We start from the raw sequence: 21,483 nt of genomic DNA, 5'->3' as shown, positions 1-21,483 counted from the left end.
CAACTGAAGCTACAACAACTGAAGCTACCACAACTGAAGCTACAACAACTGAAGCTACGACAACTGAAGCTACAACAACTGAAGCTACCACAACTGAAGCTACCACAACTGAAGCTACCACAACTGAAGCTACACACTGAAGCTACACAACTGAAGCTACACTACTACAACAACTGAAGCTACAACAACTGAAGCTACCACAACTGAAGCGACAACAACTGAAGCTACGACAACTGAAGCTACAACAACTGAAGCTACCACAACTGAAGCTACAACAACTGAAGCTACCACAACTGAAGCTACAACAACTGAAGCTACAACAACTGAAGCTACAACAACTGAAGCTACAACAACTGAAGCTACAACAACTGAAGCGACAACAACTGAAGCTACGACAACTGAAGCTACAACAACTGAAGCTACAACAACTGAAGCTACCACAACTGAAGCTACCACAACTGAAGCTACAACAACTGAAGCTACGACAACTGAAGCTACAACAACTGAAGCTACCACAACTGAAGCTACAACAACTGAAGCTACAACAACTGAAGCTACAACAACTGAAGCTACCACAACTGAAGCTACAACAACTGAAGCTACAACAACTGAAGCTACAACAACTGAAGCTACCACAACTGAAGCTACGACAACTGAAGCTACCACAACTGAAGCTACAACAACTGAAGCTACCACAACTGAAGCTACAACAACTGAAGCTACAACAACTGAAGCTACAACAACTGAAGCTACCACAACTGAAGCTACACAACTGAAGCTACCACAACTGAAGCTACAACAACTGAAGCTACAACAACTGAAGCTACAACAACTGAAGCTACAACAACTGAAGCTACAACAACTGAAGCTACCACAACTGAAGCTACGACAACTGAAGCTACCACAACTGAAGCTACAACAACTGAAGCTACAACAACTGAAGCTACCACAACTGAAGCTACAACAACTGAAGCTACAACAACTGAAGCTACAACAACTGAACTACAACAACTGAAGCTACAACAACTGAAGCTACAACAACTGAAGCTACCACAACTGAAGCTACCACAACTGAAGCTACGACAACTGAAGCTACAACAACTGAAGCTACAACAACTGAAGCTACAACAACTGAAGCTACAACAACTGAAGCTACAACAACTGAAGCTACAACATCTGAAGCTACCACAACTGAAGCTACCACAACTGAAGCTACAACAACTGAAGCTACCACAACTGAAGCTACCACAACTGAAGCTACAACAACTGAAGCTACAACAACTGAAGCTACAACAACTGAAGCTACCACAACTGAAGCTACAACAACTGAAGCTACAACAACTGAAGCTACGACAACTGAAGCTACAACAACTGAAGCTACAACAACTGAAGCTACAACAACTGAAGCTACCACAACTGAAGCTACCACAACTGAAGCTACAGCAACTGAAGCTACAACAACTGAAGCTACAACAACTGAAGCTACCACAACTGAAGCTACCACAACTGAAGCTACGACAACTGAAGCTACAACAACTGAAGCTACAACAACTGAAGCTACAACAACTGAAGCTACCACAACTGAAGCTACAACAACTGAAGCTACAACAACTGAAGCTACCACAACTGAAGCTACCACAACTGAAGCTACAGCAACTGAAGCTACAACAACTGAAGCTACAACAACTGAAGCTACCACAACTGAAGCTACCACAACTGAAGCTACGACAACTGAAGCTACAACAACTGAAGCTACAACAACTGAAGCTACCACAACTGAAGCTACCACAACTGAAGCTACAACAACTGAAGCTACAACAACTGAAGCTACCACAACTGAAGCTACCACAACTGAAGTTACAACAACTGAAGCTACCACAACTGAAGCTACCACAACTGAAGCTACAACAACTGAAGCTACAACAACTGAAGCTACAACAACTGAAGCTACCACAACTGAAGCTACCACAACTGAAGCTACCACAACTGAAGCTACGACAACTGAAGCTACAACAACTGAAGCTACAACAACTGAAGCTACAACAACTGAAGCTACCACAACTGAAGCAACAACAACTGAAGCTACAACAACTGAAGCTACCACAACTGAAGCTACAGCAACTGAAGCTACCACAACTGAAGCTACAACAACTGAAGCTACCACAACTGAAGCTACAACAACTGAAGCTACAACAACTGAAGCTACAACAACTGAAACTACAACAACTGAAGCTACAACAACTGAAGCTACAACAACTGAAGCTACCACAACTGAAGCTACAACAACTGAAGCTACAACAACTGAAGCTACAACAACTGAAGCTACAACAACTGAAGCTACAACAACTGAAGCTACAACAACTGAAGCTACAACAACTGAAGCTACCACAACTGAAGCTACCACAACTGAAGCTACGACAACTGAAGCTACAACAACTGAAGCTACAACAACTGAAGCTACAACAACTGAAGCTACCACAACTGAAGCTACAACAACTGAAGCTACAACAACTGAAGCTACCACAACTGAAGCTACCACAACTGAAGTTACAACAACTGAAGCTACCACAACTGAAGATACCACAACTGAAGCTACAACAATTGAAGCTACAACAACTGAAGCTACCACAAATGAAGCTACAACAACTGAAGCTACAACAACTGAAGCTACGACAACTGAAGCTACAACAACTGAAGCTACAACAACTGAAGCTACAACAACTGAAGCTACCACAACTGAAGCTACAACAACTGAAGCTACAACAACTGAAGCTACCACAACTGAAGCTACCACAACTGAAGCTACCACAACTGAAGCTACAGCAACTGAAGCTACAACAACTGAAGCTACAACAACTGAAGCTACCACAACTGAAGCTACCACAACTGAAGCTACGACAACTGAAGCTACAACAACTGAAGCTACAACAACTGAAGCTACAACAACTGAAGCTACCACAACTGAAGCTACAACAACTGAAGCTATAACAACTGAAGCTACCACAACTGAAGCTACCACAACTGAAGTTACAACAACTGAAGCTACCACAACTGAAGCTACCACAACTGAAGCTACAACAACTGAAGCTACAACAACTGAAGCTACAACAACTGAAGCTACCACAACTGAAGCTACCACAACTGAAGCTACCACAACTGAAGCTACGACAACTGAAGCTACAACAACTGAAGCTACAACAACTGAAGCTACAACAACTGAAGCTACCACAACTGAAGCAACAACAACTGAAGCTACAACAACTGAAGCTACCACAACTGAAGCTACAACAACTGAAGCTACCACAACTGAAGCTACAACAACTGAAGCTACAACAACTGAAGCTACAACGACTGAAGCTACAACAACTGAAGCTACAACAACTGAAGCTACAACAACTGAAGCTACAACAACTGAAGCTACCACAACTGAAGCTACAACAACTGAAGCTACCACAACTGAAGCTACGACAACTGAAGCTACAACAACTGAAGCTACAACAACTGAAGCTACAACAACTGAAGCTACCACAACTGAAGCTACAACAACTGAAGCTACAACAACTGAAGCTACCACAACTGAAGCTACCACAACTGAAGCTACAACAACTGAAGCTACCACAACTGAAGCTACAACAACTGAAGCTACCACAACTGAAGCTACCACAACTGAAGCTACAACAACTGAAGCTACAACAACTGAAGCTACCACAACTGAAGCTACAACAACTGAAGCTACAACAACTGAAGCTACAACAACTGAAGCTACAACAACTGAAGCTACAACAACTGAAGCTACAACAACTGAAGCTACAACAACTGAAGCTACCACAACTGAAGCTACAACAACTGAAGCTACAACAACTGAAGCTACCACAACTGAAGCTACCGCAACTGAAGCTACAACAACTGAAGCTACAACAACTGAAGCTACAACAACTGAAGCTACAACGACTGAAGCTACAACAACTGAAGCTACAACAACTGAAGCTACAACAACTGAAGCTACAACAACTGAAGCTACCACAACTGAAGCTACAACAACTGAAGCTACAACAACTGAAGCTACAACAACTGAAGCTACCACAACTGAAGCTACAACAACTGAAGCTACAACAACTGAAGCTACAACAACTGAAGCTACCACAACTGAAGCTACAACAACTGAAGCTACAACAACTGAAGCTACCACAACTGAAGCTACAACAACTGAAGCTACCACAACTGAAGCTACAACAACTGACGCTACCACAACTGAAGCTACAACAACTGAAGCTACAACAACTGAAGCTACCACAACTGAAGCTACAACAACTGAAGCTACAACAACTGAAGCTACAACAACTGAAGCTACCACAACTGAAGCTACAACAACTGAAGCTACCACAACTGAAGCTACAACAACTGAAGCTACAACAACTGAAGCTACCACAACTGAAGCTACAACAACTGAAGCTACAACAACTGAAGCTACAACAACTGACGCTACCACAACTGAAGCTACAACAACTGAAGCTACAACAACTGAAGCTACAACAACTGAAGCTACAACAACTGAAGCTACAACAACTGAAGCTACCACAACTGAAGCTACAACAACTGAAGCTACCACAACTGAAGCTACAACAACTGAAGCTACCACAACTGAAGCTACAACAACTAAAGCTACCACAACTGAAGCTACAACAACTGAAGCTACAACAACTGAAGCTACAACAACTGAAGCTACAACAACTGAAGCTACCACAACTGAAGCTACAACAATTGAAGCTACAACAACTGAAGCTACCACAACTGAAGCTACAACAACTGAAGCTACAACAACTGAAGCTACAACAACTGAAGCTACAACAACTGAAGCTACCACAACTGAAGCTACAACAACTGAAGCTACAACAACTGAAGCTACCACAACTGAAGCTACAACAACTGAAGCTACCTCAACTGAAGCTACGACAACTGAAGCTACAACAACTGAAGCTACAACAACTGAAGCTACAACAACTGAAGCTACCACAACTGAAGCTACAACAACTGAAGCTACAACAACTGAAGCTACCACAACTGAAGCTACCACAACTGAAGCTACAACAACTGAAGCTACCACAACTGAAGCTACAACAACTGAAGCTACCACAACTGAAGCTACCACAACTGAAGCTACAACAACTGAAGCTACAACAACTGAAGCTACCACAACTGAAGCTACAACAACTGAAGATACAACAACTGAAGCTACAACAACTGAAGCTACAACAACTGAAGCTACAACAACTGAAGCTACAACAACTGAAGCTACAACAACTGAAGCTACCACAACTGAAGCTACAACAACTGAAGCTACAACAACTGAAGCTACCACAACTGAAGCTACCGCAACTGAAGCTACAACAACTGAAGCTACAACAACTGAAGCTACAACAACTGAAGCTACAACAACTGAAGCTACAACGACTGAAGCTACAACAACTGAAGCTACAACAACTGAAGCTACAACAACTGAAGCTACAACAACTGAAGCTACCACAACTGAAGCTACAACAACTGAAGCTACAACAACTGAAGCTACCACAACTGAAGCTACCACAACTGAAGCTACAACAACTGAAGCTACAACAACTGATGCTACAACAACTGAAGCTACCACAACTGAAGCTACAACAACTGAAGCTACCACAACTGAAGCTACAACAACTGAAGCTACCACAACTGAAGCTACAACAACTGACGCTACCACAACTGAATCTACAACAACTGAAGCTACAACAACTGAAGCTACCACAACTGAAGCTACAACAACTGAAGCTACAACAACTGAAGCTACAACAACTGAAGCTACCACAACTGAAGCTACAACAACTGAAGCTACCACAACTGAAGCTACCACAACTGAAGCTACAACAACTGAAGCTACCACAACTGAAGCTACAACAACTGAAGCTACAACAACTGAAGCTACAACAACTGACGCTACAACAACTGAAGCTACAACAACTGAAGCTACAACAACTGAAGCTACAACAACTGAAGCTACAACAACTGAAGCTACAACAACTGAAGCTACAACAACTGAAGCTACAACAACTGAAGCTACCACAACTGAAGCTACAACAACTGAAGCTACAACAACTGAAGCTACCACAACTGAAGCTACAACAACTGAAGCTACCACAACTGAAGCTACAACAACTGAAGCTACAACAACTGAAGCTACAACAACTGAAGCTACAACAACTGAAGCTACCACAACTGAAGCTACAACAATTGAAGCTACAACAACTGAAGCTACCACAACTGAAGCTACAACAACTGAAGCTACAACAACTGAAGCTACAACAACTGAAGCTACAACAACTGAAGCTACAACTACTAAAGCTACCACAACTGAACCTACAACAACTGAAGCTACCACAACTGAAGCTACCACAACTGAAGCTACGACAACTGAAGCTACCACAACTGAAGCTACAACAACTGAAGCTACAACAACTGAAGCTACAACAAATGAAGCTACAACAACTGAAGCTACCACAACTGAAGCTACAACAACTGAAGCTACCACAACTGAAGCTACAACAACTGACGCTACCACAACTGAAGCTACAACAACTGAAGCTACCACAACTGAAGCTACCACAACTGAAGCTACAACAACTGAAGCAACGACAACTGAAGCTACCACAACTGAAGCTACCACTCCTGAAGCTACCACAACTGAAGCTACCTCAACTGAAGCTACCACAACTGAAGCTACCACAACTGAAGCTACAACAACTGAAGCTACAACAACTGAAGCTACAACAACTGAAGCTACAACAACTGAAGCTACAACAACTGAAGCTACCACAACTGAAGCTACAACAACTGAAGCTACAACAACTGAAGCTACCACAACTGAAGCTACAACAACTGAAGCTACAACAACTGAAGCTACCACAACTGAAGCTACCACAACTGAAGCTACAACAACTGAAGCTACCACAACTGAAGCTACAACAAATGAAGCTACAACAACTGAAGCTACCACAACTGAAGCTACAACAACTGAAGCTACAACAACTGAAGCTACCACAACTGAAGCTACAACAACTGAAGCTACAACAACTGTAGCTACAACAACTGAAGCTACAACAACTGAAGCTACAAAAACTGAAGCTACCACAACTGAAGCTACAACAACTGAAGCTACAACAACTGAAGCTACAACAAATGAAGCTACAACAACTGAAGCTACCACAACTGAAGCTACAACAACTGAAGCTACCACAACTGAAGCTACAACAACTGACGCTACCACAACTGAAGCTACAACAACTGAAGCTACCACAACTGAAGCTACCACAACTGAAGCTACCACAACTGAAGCTACAACAACTGAAGCAACGACAACTGAAGCTACCACAACTGAAGCTTCCACTCCTGAAGCTACCACAACTGAAGCTACAACAACTGAAGCTACAACGACTGAAGCTACAACAACTGAAGCTACAACAACTGAAGCTACAACAACTGAAGCTACAACAACTGAAGCTACCACAACTGAAGCTACAACAACTGACGCTACAACAACTGACGCTACCACAACTGAAGCTACCACAACTGAAGCTACAACAACTGAAGCAACAACAACTGAAGCTACCACAACTGAAGCTACCACTCCTGAAGCTACCACAACTGAAGCTACCTCAACTGAAGCTACCACAACTGAAGCTACCACAACTGAAGCTACAACAACTGAAGCTACAACAACTGAAGCTACCACAACTGAAGCTACAACAACTGAAGCTACAACAACTGAAGCTACCACAACTGAAGCTACAACAACTGAAGCTTCCACAACTGAAGCTACCACAACTGAAGCTACAACAACTGAAGCTACAACAACTGAAGCTACCACAACTGAAGCTACCACTCCTGAAGCTACCACAACTGAAGCTAACTCAACTGAAGCTACCACAACTGAAGCTACCACAACTGAAGCTACAACAACTGAAGCTACAACAACTGAAGCTATTACGACTGAAGCTACAACAACTGAAGCTACAACAACTGAAGCTACCACAACTGAAGCTACAACAACTGAAGCTACCACAACTGAAGCTACAACAAATGAAGCTACAACAACTGAAGCTACCACAACTGAAGCTACAACAACTGAAGCTACCACAACTGAAGCTACCACAACTGAAGCTACAACAACTGACGCTACCACAACTGAAGCTACAACAACTGAAGCTACCACAACTCAAGCTACCACAACTGAAGCTACCACAACTGAAGCTACAACAACTGAAGCTACAACAACTGAAGCTACCACAACTGAAGCTACAACAACTGAAGCTACAACAACTGAAACTACCACAACTGAAGCTACAACAACTGAAGCTACAACAACTGAAGCTACAACAACTGAAGCTACCACAACTGAAGCTACAACAACTGAAGCTACCACAACTGAAGCTACAACAACTGAAGCTACCACAACTGAAGCTACAACAACTGAAGCTACCACAACTGAAGCTACAACAAATGAAGCTACAACAACTGAAGCTACCACAACTGAAGCTACAACAACTGAAGCTACCACAACTGAAGCTACCACAACTGAAGCTACAACAACTGACGCTACCACAACTGAAGCTACAACAACTGAAGCTACCACAACTCAAGCTACCACAACTGAAGCTACCACAACTGAAGCTACAACAACTGAAGCTACAACAACTGAAGCTACCACAACTGAAGCTACAACAACTGAAGCTACAACAACTGAAACTACCACAACTGAAGCTACAACAACTGAAGCTACAACAACTGAAGCTACAACAACTGAAGCTACCACAACTGAAGCCACAACAACTGAAGCTACAACAACTGAAGCTACAACAACTGAAGCTACAACAACTGAAGCTACAACAACTGAAGCTACCACAACTGAAGCTACAACAACTGAAACTACAACAGCTGAAGCTACAACAACTGAAGCTACAACAACTGAAGCTACCACAACTGAAGCTACCACAACTGAAGCTACAACAACTGACGCTACCACAACTGAAGCTACAACAACTGAAGCTACAACAACTGAAGCTACAACAACTGAAGCTACAACAACTGAAGCTACAACTACTAAAGCTACCACAACTGAACCTACAACAACTGAAGCTACCACAACTGAAGCTACCACAACTGAAGCTACGACAACTGAAGCTACCACAACTGAAGCTACAACAACTGAAGCTACAACAACTGAAGCTACAACAAATGAAGCTACAACAACTGAAGCTACCACAACTGAAGCTACAACAACTGAAGCTACCACAACTGAAGCTACAACAACTGACGCTACCACAACTGAAGCTACAACAACTGAAGCTACCACAACTGAAGCTACCACAACTGAAGCTACAACAACTGAAGCAACGACAACTGAAGCTACCACAACTGAAGCTACCACTCCTGAAGCTACCACAACTGAAGCTACCTCAACTGAAGCTACCACAACTGAAGCTACCACAACTGAAGCTACAACAACTGAAGCTACAACAACTGAAGCTACAACAACTGAAGCTACAACAACTGAAGCTACAACAACTGAAGCTACCACAACTGAAGCTACAACAACTGAAGCTACAACAACTGAAGCTACCACAACTGAAGCTACAACAACTGAAGCTACAACAACTGAAGCTACCACAACTGAAGCTACCACAACTGAAGCTACAACAACTGAAGCTACCACAACTGAAGCTACAACAAATGAAGCTACAACAACTGAAGCTACCACAACTGAAGCTACAACAACTGAAGCTACAACAACTGAAGCTACCACAACTGAAGCTACAACAACTGAAGCTACAACAACTGTAGCTACAACAACTGAAGCTACAACAACTGAAGCTACAAAAACTGAAGCTACCACAACTGAAGCTACAACAACTGAAGCTACAACAACTGAAGCTACAACAAATGAAGCTACAACAACTGAAGCTACCACAACTGAAGCTACAACAACTGAAGCTACCACAACTGAAGCTACAACAACTGACGCTACCACAACTGAAGCTACAACAACTGAAGCTACCACAACTGAAGCTACCACAACTGAAGCTACCACAACTGAAGCTACAACAACTGAAGCAACGACAACTGAAGCTACCACAACTGAAGCTTCCACTCCTGAAGCTACCACAACTGAAGCTACAACAACTGAAGCTACAACGACTGAAGCTACAACAACTGAAGCTACAACAACTGAAGCTACAACAACTGAAGCTACAACAACTGAAGCTACCACAACTGAAGCTACAACAACTGACGCTACAACAACTGACGCTACCACAACTGAAGCTACCACAACTGAAGCTACAACAACTGAAGCAACAACAACTGAAGCTACCACAACTGAAGCTACCACTCCTGAAGCTACCACAACTGAAGCTACCTCAACTGAAGCTACCACAACTGAAGCTACCACAACTGAAGCTACAACAACTGAAGCTACAACAACTGAAGCTACCACAACTGAAGCTACAACAACTGAAGCTACAACAACTGAAGCTACCACAACTGAAGCTACAACAACTGAAGCTTCCACAACTGAAGCTACCACAACTGAAGCTACAACAACTGAAGCTACAACAACTGAAGCTACCACAACTGAAGCTACCACTCCTGAAGCTACCACAACTGAAGCTAACTCAACTGAAGCTACCACAACTGAAGCTACCACAACTGAAGCTACAACAACTGAAGCTACAACAACTGAAGCTATTACGACTGAAGCTACAACAACTGAAGCTACAACAACTGAAGCTACCACAACTGAAGCTACAACAACTGAAGCTACCACAACTGAAGCTACAACAAATGAAGCTACAACAACTGAAGCTACCACAACTGAAGCTACAACAACTGAAGCTACCACAACTGAAGCTACCACAACTGAAGCTACAACAACTGACGCTACCACAACTGAAGCTACAACAACTGAAGCTACCACAACTCAAGCTACCACAACTGAAGCTACCACAACTGAAGCTACAACAACTGAAGCTACAACAACTGAAGCTACCACAACTGAAGCTACAACAACTGAAGCTACAACAACTGAAACTACCACAACTGAAGCTACAACAACTGAAGCTACAACAACTGAAGCTACAACAACTGAAGCTACCACAACTGAAGCTACAACAACTGAAGCTACCACAACTGAAGCTACAACAACTGAAGCTACCACAACTGAAGCTACAACAACTGAAGCTACCACAACTGAAGCTACAACAAATGAAGCTACAACAACTGAAGCTACCAAAACTGAAGCTACAACAACTGAAGCTACCACAACTGAAGCTACCACAACTGAAGCTACAACAACTGACGCTACCACAACTGAAGCTACAACAACTGAAGCTACCACAACTCAAGCTACCACAACTGAAGCTACCACAACTGAAGCTACAACAACTGAAGCTACAACAACTGAAGCTACCACAACTGAAGCTACAACAACTGAAGCTACAACAACTGAAACTACCACAACTGAAGCTACAACAACTGAAGCTACAACAACTGAAGCTACAACAACTGAAGCTACCACAACTGAAGCTACAACAACTGAAGCTACAACAACTGAAGCTACCACAACTGAAGCCACAACAACTGAAGCTACAACAACTGAAGCTACAACAACTGAAGCTACAACAACTGAAGCTACAACAACTGAAGCTACCACAACTGAAGCTACAACAACTGAAACTACAACAGCTGAAGCTACAACAACTGAAGCTACAACAACTGAAGCTACCACAACTGAAGCTACAACAACTGACGCTACCACAACTGAAGCTACAACAACTGAAGCTACCACAACTGAAGCTACCACAACTGAAGCTACAACAACTGAAGCAACGACAACTGAAGCTACCACAACTGAAGCTACCACTCCTGAAGCTACCACAACTGAAGCTACAACAACTGAAGCTACAACAACTGAAACTACCACAACTGAAGCTACAACAACTGAAGCTACAACAACTGAAGCTACAACAACTGAAGCTACCACAACTGAAGCTACAACAACTGAAGCTACCACAACTGAAGCTACAACAACTGAAGCTACCACAACTGAAGCTACAACAACTGAAGCTACCACAACTGAAGCTACAACAACTGAAGCTACAACAACTGAAGCTACCACAACTGAAGCTACAACAACTGAAGCTACAACAACTGAAGCTACCACAACTGAAGCTACAACAACTGAAGCTACAACAACTGAAGCTACCACAACTGAAGCTACCACAACTGAAGCTACAACAACTGAAGCTACCACAACTGAAGCTACAACAAATGAAGCTACAACAACTGAAGCTACCACAACTGAAGCTACAACAACTGAAGCTACAACAACTGAAGCTACCACAACTGAAGCTACAACAACTGAAGCTACAACAACTGTAGCTACAACAACTGAAGCTACAACAACTGAAGCTACAAAAACTGAAGCTACCACAACTGAAGCTACAACAACTGAAGCTACAACAACTGAAGCTACAACAAATGAAGCTACAACAACTGAAGCTACCACAACTGAAGCTACAACAACTGAAGCTACCACAACTGAAGCTACAACAACTGACGCTACCACAACTGAAGCTACAACAACTGAAGCTACCACAACTGAAGCTACCACAACTGAAGCTACCACAACTGAAGCTACAACAACTGAAGCAACGACAACTGAAGCTACCACAACTGAAGCTTCCACTCCTGAAGCTACCACAACTGAAGCTACAACAACTGAAGCTACAACGACTGAAGCTACAACAACTGAAGCTACAACAACTGAAGCTACAACAACTGAAGCTACAACAACTGAAGCTACCACAACTGAAGCTACAACAACTGACGCTACAACAACTGACGCTACCACAACTGAAGCTACCACAACTGAAGCTACAACAACTGAAGCAACAACAACTGAAGCTACCACAACTGAAGCTACCACTCCTGAAGCTACCACAACTGAAGCTACCTCAACTGAAGCTACCACAACTGAAGCTACCACAACTGAAGCTACAACAACTGAAGCTACAACAACTGAAGCTACCACAACTGAAGCTACAACAACTGAAGCTACAACAACTGAAGCTACCACAACTGAAGCTACAACAACTGAAGCTTCCACAACTGAAGCTACCACAACTGAAGCTACAACAACTGAAGCTACAACAACTGAAGCTACCACAACTGAAGCTACCACTCCTGAAGCTACCACAACTGAAGCTAACTCAACTGAAGCTACCACAACTGAAGCTACCACAACTGAAGCTACAACAACTGAAGCTACAACAACTGAAGCTATTACGACTGAAGCTACAACAACTGAAGCTACAACAACTGAAGCTACCACAACTGAAGCTACAACAACTGAAGCTACCACAACTGAAGCTACAACAAATGAAGCTACAACAACTGAAGCTACCACAACTGAAGCTACAACAACTGAAGCTACCACAACTGAAGCTACCACAACTGAAGCTACAACAACTGACGCTACCACAACTGAAGCTACAACAACTGAAGCTACCACAACTCAAGCTACCACAACTGAAGCTACCACAACTGAAGCTACAACAACTGAAGCTACAACAACTGAAGCTACCACAACTGAAGCTACAACAACTGAAGCTACAACAACTGAAACTACCACAACTGAAGCTACAACAACTGAAGCTACAACAACTGAAGCTACAACAACTGAAGCTACCACAACTGAAGCTACAACAACTGAAGCTACCACAACTGAAGCTACAACAACTGAAGCTACCACAACTGAAGCTACAACAACTGAAGCTACCACAACTGAAGCTACAACAAATGAAGCTACAACAACTGAAGCTACCAAAACTGAAGCTACAACAACTGAAGCTACCACAACTGAAGCTACCACAACTGAAGCTACAACAACTGACGCTACCACAACTGAAGCTACAACAACTGAAGCTACCACAACTCAAGCTACCACAACTGAAGCTACCACAACTGAAGCTACAACAACTGAAGCTACAACAACTGAAGCTACCACAACTGAAGCTACAACAACTGAAGCTACAACAACTGAAACTACCACAACTGAAGCTACAACAACTGAAGCTACAACAACTGAAGCTACAACAACTGAAGCTACCACAACTGAAGCTACAACAACTGAAGCTACAACAACTGAAGCTACCACAACTGAAGCCACAACAACTGAAGCTACAACAACTGAAGCTACAACAACTGAAGCTACAACAACTGAAGCTACAACAACTGAAGCTACCACAACTGAAGCTACAACAACTGAAACTACAACAGCTGAAGCTACAACAACTGAAGCTACAACAACTGAAGCTACCACAACTGAAGCTACCACAACTGAAGCTACAACAACTGAAGCTACCACAACTGAAGCTACCACAACTGAAGCTACAACAACTGAAGCTACAACAACTGAAGCTACCACATCTGAAGCTACAACAACTGAAGCTACAACAACTGAAGCTACCACAACTGAAGCTACCACAACTGAAGCTACCACAACTGAAGCTACAACAACTGAAGCTACAACAACTGAAGCTACCACAACTGAAGCTACAACAACTGAAGCTACCACAACTGAAGCTACAACAACTGAAGCTACCACAACTGAAGCTACCACAACTGAAGCTACCACAACTGAAGCTACAACAACTAAAGCTACCACAACTGAAGCTACAACAACTGAAGCTACAACAACTGAAGCTACCACAACTGAAGCTACAACAACTGAAGCTACAACAACTGAAGCTACCACAACTGAAGCTACCACAACTGAAGCTACAACAACTGAAGCTACCACAACTGAAGCTACCACAACTGAAGCTACAACAACTGAAGCTACAACAACTGAAGCTACCACAACTGAAGCTACCACAACTGAAGCTACCACAACTGAAGCTACAACAACTGAAGCTACAACAACTGAAGCTACCACAACTGAAGCTACAACAACTGAAGCTACCACAACTGAAGCTACAACAACTGACGCTACCACAACTGAAGCTACAACAACTGAAGCTACAACAACTGAAGCTACCACAACTGAAGCTACAACAACTGAAGCTACAACAACTGAAGCTACCACAACTGAAGCTACAACAACTGACGCTACCACAACTGAAGCTACAACAACTGAAGCTACAACAACTGAAGCTACCACAACTGAAGCTACAACAACTGACGCTACCACAACTGAAGCTACCACAACTGAAGCTACCACAACTGAAGCTACCACAACTGAAGCTACAACAACTGAAGCTACAACAACTGAAGCTACAACAACTGGCGCTACCACAACTGAAGTTACAACAACTGAAGCTACAACAACTGAAGCTACAACAACTGAAGCTACAACAACTGACGCTACCACAACTGAAGTTACAACAACTGAAGCAACGACAACTGAAGCTACCACAACTGAAGCTACCACTCCTGAAGCTACCACAACTGAAGCTACCACAACTGAAGCTACCACAACTGAAGCTACCACAACTGAAGCTACAACAACTGAAGCTACAACAACTGAAGCTACAACAACTGAAGCTACCACAACTGAAGCTACCACAACTGAAGCTACAACAACTGAAGCTACCACAACTGAAGCTACCACAACTGAAGCTACCACAACTGAAGCTACCACAACTGAAGCTACAACAACTGAAGCTACCACAACTGAAGCTACACCAAATGAAGCTACAACAACTGAAGCTACCACAACTGAAGCTACAACAACTGAAGCTACAACAACTGAAGCTACCACAACTGAAGCTACAACAACTGAAGCTACAACAACTGAAGGTACAACAACTGAAGCTACAACAACTGAAGCTACCACAACTGAAGCTACCACAACTGAAGCTACCACAACTGAAGCTACAACAACTGAAGCTACAACAACTGAAGCTACCACAACTGAAGCTACAACAACTGAAGCTACAACAACTGAAACTACCACAACTGAAGCTACAACAACTGAAGCTACCACAACTGAAGCTACAACAACTGAAGCTACAACAACTGAAGCTACCACAACTGAAGCTACCACAACTGAAGCTACAACAACTGAAGCTACCATAACTGAAGCTACAACAACTGAAACTACAACAACTGAAGCTACCACAACTGAAGCTACAACAACTGAAGCTACCACAACTGAAGCTACAACAACTGAAGCTACAACAACTGAAGCTACCACAACTGAAGCTACCACAACTGAAGCTACCACAACTGAAGCTACAACAACTGAAGCTACAACGACTGAAGCTACCACAACTGAAGTTATAACAACTGAAGCTACAACAACTGAAGCTACAACAACTGAAGCTACAACAACTGAAGTTACAACAACTGAAGCTACCACAACTGAAGCTACGACCACTGGAGCTACAACAACTGAAGCTACAACAACTGAAGCTACCACAACTGAAGCTACAACAACTGATACTACAACAACTGAAGCTACAACAACTGAGGCTACCACAACTGAAGCTTCCACAACTGAAGCTACAACAACTGAAGCTACAACAACTGAAGCTAAAACAACTGATACTACAACAACTGAAGCTACAACAACTGAAACTACAACAACTGAAGCTACAACAACTGAAGCTACAACAACTGAAGCTACCACTACTGAAATTACCACAACTGAAGCTACCACAACTGAAGTTACCGCAACTGAAGCTACAACAACTGAAGCTACCACAACTGAAGCTACAACAACTGAAGCTACCATAACTGAAGCTACCACAACTGAAGCTACAACAACTGAAGCTACAACAACTGAAGCTACGACAACTGAAGCTACAACAACTGAAACTACAACAACTGAAGCTACAACAACTGAAGCTACAACAACTGAAGCTACCACAACTGAGGCTACAACAACTGAAGCCAGCACAACTGAAGCTACCACAACTGAAGATACAACAACTGAAGCTACCACAACTGAAGCTACAACAACTGAAGCTACAACAACTGAAGCTACAACAACTGAAGCTACCACAACTGAAGCTACAACAACTGAAGCTACAACGACTGAAGCTACAACAACTGAAGCTACAACAACTGAAGCTACAACAACTGAAGCTACAACGACTGAAGCTACCACAACTGAAGTTACAACGACTGAAGCTACCACAACTGAAGTTACAACAACTGAAGCTACAACAACTGAAGCTACAACAACTGATGCTACAACGACTGAAGCTACAACAACTGAAGCTACCACAACTGAAGCTACAACAACTGAAGCTACAACGACTGAAGCTACAACAACTGAAGCTACAACAACTGAAGCTACAACAACTGAAGCTACCACAACTGAAGCTACAACAACTGAAGCTACAACGACTGAAGCTACAACAACTGAAGCTACCACAACTGAAGCTACAACAACTGAAGCTACAACGACTGAAGCTACAACAACTGAAGCTACAACAACTGAAGCTACAACAACTGAAGCTACCACAACTGAAGCTACAACGACTGAAGTTACCACAACCGAAGTTACAACAACTGAAGCTACCACAACTGAAGCTACAACAACTGAAGCTACAACAACTGAAGCTACAACAACTGAAGCTACAACAACTGAAGCTACCACAACTGAAGCTACAACAACTGAAGCTACAACGACTGAAGCTACAACAACTGAAGCTACAACAACTGAAGCTACAACAACTGAAGCTACAACAACTGAAGCTACCACAACTGAAGCTACAACGACTGAAGCTACCACAACTGAAGCTACAACAACTGAAGCTACAACAACTGAAGCTACAACAACTGAAGCTACAACAACTGAAGCTACAACAACTGAAGCTACAACAACTGAAGCTACAACGACTGAAGCTACCACAACTGAAGTTACAACAACTGAAGCTACAACAACTGAAGCTACAACAACTGAAGCTACAACAACTGAAGCTACAACAACTGAAACTACAACAACTGAAGCTACAACAACTGAAGCTACAACAACTGAAGCTACAACAACTGAAGCTACAACAACTGAAGCTACAACAACTGAAGCTACCACAACTGAAGCTACAACAACTGAAGCTACAACAACTGAAACTACAACAACTGAAGCTACAACAACTGAAGCTACCACAACTGAAGCTACCACAACTGAAGCTACCACAACTGAAGCTACAACAACTGAAGCAACAACTTCAACAATTGAAGCTTCCACTGTTCCTTCAACGATATCTCTCTGTGCATGCCCGACAGCTACGCATACAACATTCTATTGCCCCTTCTTTGACACAACCACAGTTGTTCCTACTGAATCGGTTGAGAGTACATCAACAGTGGAAACAACAGTTTCAGGTACAACAATTTCTGCTTCTTCTGATGATTTTACCAGTTCATCATTTTTTAACTCAGAATCCACAATATCAAGCGGATCATCAGTTGATGTTTCCACTTCTGCTACAACTGAAGTCACTACTGGTTGTACATTTAATGCATCTAGTGTGTCAACAACTGCTAATTCTGAATTCACATCCTCAGGTGCCGAAACAACATCTGACTCCAACACTAGTTTTACATCTGGATCCAATACTGAAACTACGGTGGGAGGTGACACCGAATCTACAACTACTGACTCCAACATTTTCTCCACATCTGGATCCAATACTGAAACAACCCTTGGAGGTGATACAGAATCTACAACAACCGACTCCAACACAGGTTCCACATCTGGATCCAACACTGAAACTACACTTGGAGGTGGAACCGAATTCACAACAACTGACTCCAACACTGGTTCCACATCTGGATCCAATACTGATACTACGCTTGGAGGTGGCGCAGAATCAACAACAACCGACTCCAACACTGGTTCCACTTCTGGATTCAATACTGATACAACGGTTGGAGGTGGTACCGAATCCACAACTACTGACTCCAACACTGATTCTACATCTGGATCCAATACTGAAACAACACTAGGAGGTGACACAGAATCCACAACAACCGACTCCAACACTGGTTCCACATCTGGATCCAACACTGAAACTACGCTCGAAGGTGGCACTGAATCAACAACAACCGACTCCAACACTGGTTCCACTTCTGGATTCAATACTGATACAACGGTTGGAGGTGGTACCGAAGCCACAACTACTGACTCCAACACTGATTCTACATCTGGATCCAATACTGAAACAACACTTGGCGGTGACACAGAATCCACAACAACCGACTCCAACACTGGTTCCACATCTGGATCCAATACTGAAACAACACTTGGAGGTGGCACAGAATCAACAACAACCGACTCCAACACTGGTTCCACTTCTGGATTCAATACTGATACAACGGATGGAGGTGGTACCGAAGCCACAACTACTGACTCCAACACTGATTCTACATCTGGATCCAATACTGAAACAACACTAGGCGGTGACACAGAATCCACAACAACCGACTCCAACACTGGTTCCACATCTGGATCCAATACTGAAACTACGCTTGGAGGTGGCGCAGAATCAACAACAACCGACTCCTACACAGGTTCCACTTCTGGATCCAATACTGAAACTACGTTAGGAGGTGACACTGAATCCACAACAACCGACTCCAACACTGGTTCCACATCTGGATCCAATACTGAAACTACACTTGGAGGTGGTACCGAATTCACGACAACTGACCCCAACACTGGTTCCACATCTGGATCCAATACTGATACAACGGTTGGAGGTGGTACCGAATCCACAACTACTGACTCCAACACTGGTTCCACATCTGGATCCAATACTGATACTACGCTTGGAGGTGGTACCGAATCCACAACTACTGACTCCAACACTGATTCTACTTCTGGATCCAATACTGAAACAACACTTGGAGGTGACACCGAATCCACAACAACCGACTCCAACACTGGTTCCACATCTGGATCCAATACTGAAACTACACTTGGAGGTGGTACCGAATTCACGACAACTGACCCCAACACTGGTTCCACATCTGGATCCAATACTGATACAACGGTTGGAGGTGGTACCGAATCCACAACTACTGACTCCAACACTGGTTCCACATCTGGATCCAATACTGAAACAACACTCGGAGGTGGCACAGAATCCACATCAACCGACCCCAACACTGATACTACATCTGGATCCAATACTGAAACTACGCTTGGAGGTGGCACAGAATTCACAACAACCGACTCCAACACTGGTTCCACATCTGGATCCAACACTGAAACTACACTAGGAGGTGGTACCGAATTGACAACTACTGACTCCAACACTGGTTCCACATCTGGATCCAATACTGATACAACGGTTGGAGGTGGTACCGAATCCACAACTACTGACTCCAACACTGGTTCCACATCTGGATCCAATACTGAAACCACACTAGGAGGTGGCACAGAATCCACATCAACCGACGCCAACACTGATACTACATCTGAATCCAATACTGAAACTACGCTCGAAGGTGGCACTGAATCCACAACAACTGACCCTAACACTGGTTCCACATCTGGATCCAATACTGATACAACGGTTGGAGGTGGTACCGAATCCACAACTACTGACTCCAACACTGGTTCCACATCTGGATCCAATACTGAAACTACACTAGGAGGTGGCACAGAATCCACATCAACCGACCCCAACACTGATACTACATCTGGATCCAATACTGAAACTACGCTCGAAGGTGGCACTGAATCCACAACAACTGACCCTAACACTGGTTCTACATCTGGATCCAACACCGATTCCACATTATCTAATGCTGAAACGACATCCGGAAGTATCACCGAAATTGTATCAACTACCAGCGAATCACAAACAACTATAAGACCGCATTGTAATGTTTAGATATGATTTAAAAATATCGATCTCTTTTGAATTTCTAAATTTTCGTAACAATCGACTTTAAGTTCCCATTTTAAGCTACTTTTAAATATCCAACAATGTGATGTGGCGATAATCAAAGAAAAACTATTAATGACTGTAGCATCGCGGTCTTCTCTCCATCAAAACTAATGACGCACTATATTTAGGGAATCAATTGGACGGAATTTTACTTGAAGTGAAATAGTAATTTTGCCTATTTGGGTTAACAGAAGGAAGTTAATTTATTTTATCCTAGCTATTAATAAAAAAAAATTACTTAGCATTAAAATTCTTGCGTGTGTATGTATGAATATACATTTGAAACTAAGGTTACCTGAATTTTTCAGGAAAGTATCCGGACTGGACAGATCCGGGCAATTTCACCTTAAAACCCGGCAAAATTTGGGCATTTGATTTCAAACTTCTCAACCCAAAATCTGGGTAGTATCCAGGTAAATGTTATCAAAACCACGGAATCACTCAATAAAAATAAAAAAAAAAACGTAAAATATATTTTTTTTTTAAATCAAAA

At 42.8% G+C, this 21,483-nt stretch overlaps 1 protein-coding gene across 1 annotated transcript in view; it reads left to right on the top strand.

The window, feature by feature from the left end:
- The window catches only part of LOC129742772 (mucin-22-like), a 31,013-nt gene extending 10,080 nt beyond the window's left edge, over positions 1-20,933 (top strand). The window contains exon 2 of the mRNA XM_055734714.1: positions 18,601-20,933. Coding sequence (XP_055590689.1) covers positions 18,601-20,933 — 2,333 coding nt within the window. The remainder of the gene's footprint in view (positions 1-18,600) is intronic.
- The last annotated feature ends 550 nt before the right edge of the window (positions 20,934-21,483 follow it).

Source organism: Uranotaenia lowii, chromosome 2 (genome assembly GCF_029784155.1).
Source record: "Uranotaenia lowii strain MFRU-FL chromosome 2, ASM2978415v1, whole genome shotgun sequence".
NCBI classification, from domain to species: domain Eukaryota; kingdom Metazoa; phylum Arthropoda; class Insecta; order Diptera; family Culicidae; genus Uranotaenia; species Uranotaenia lowii.
Note: the sequence above shows the minus strand (reverse complement) of the source record. Positions and strands in the feature narration are given on the sequence as shown.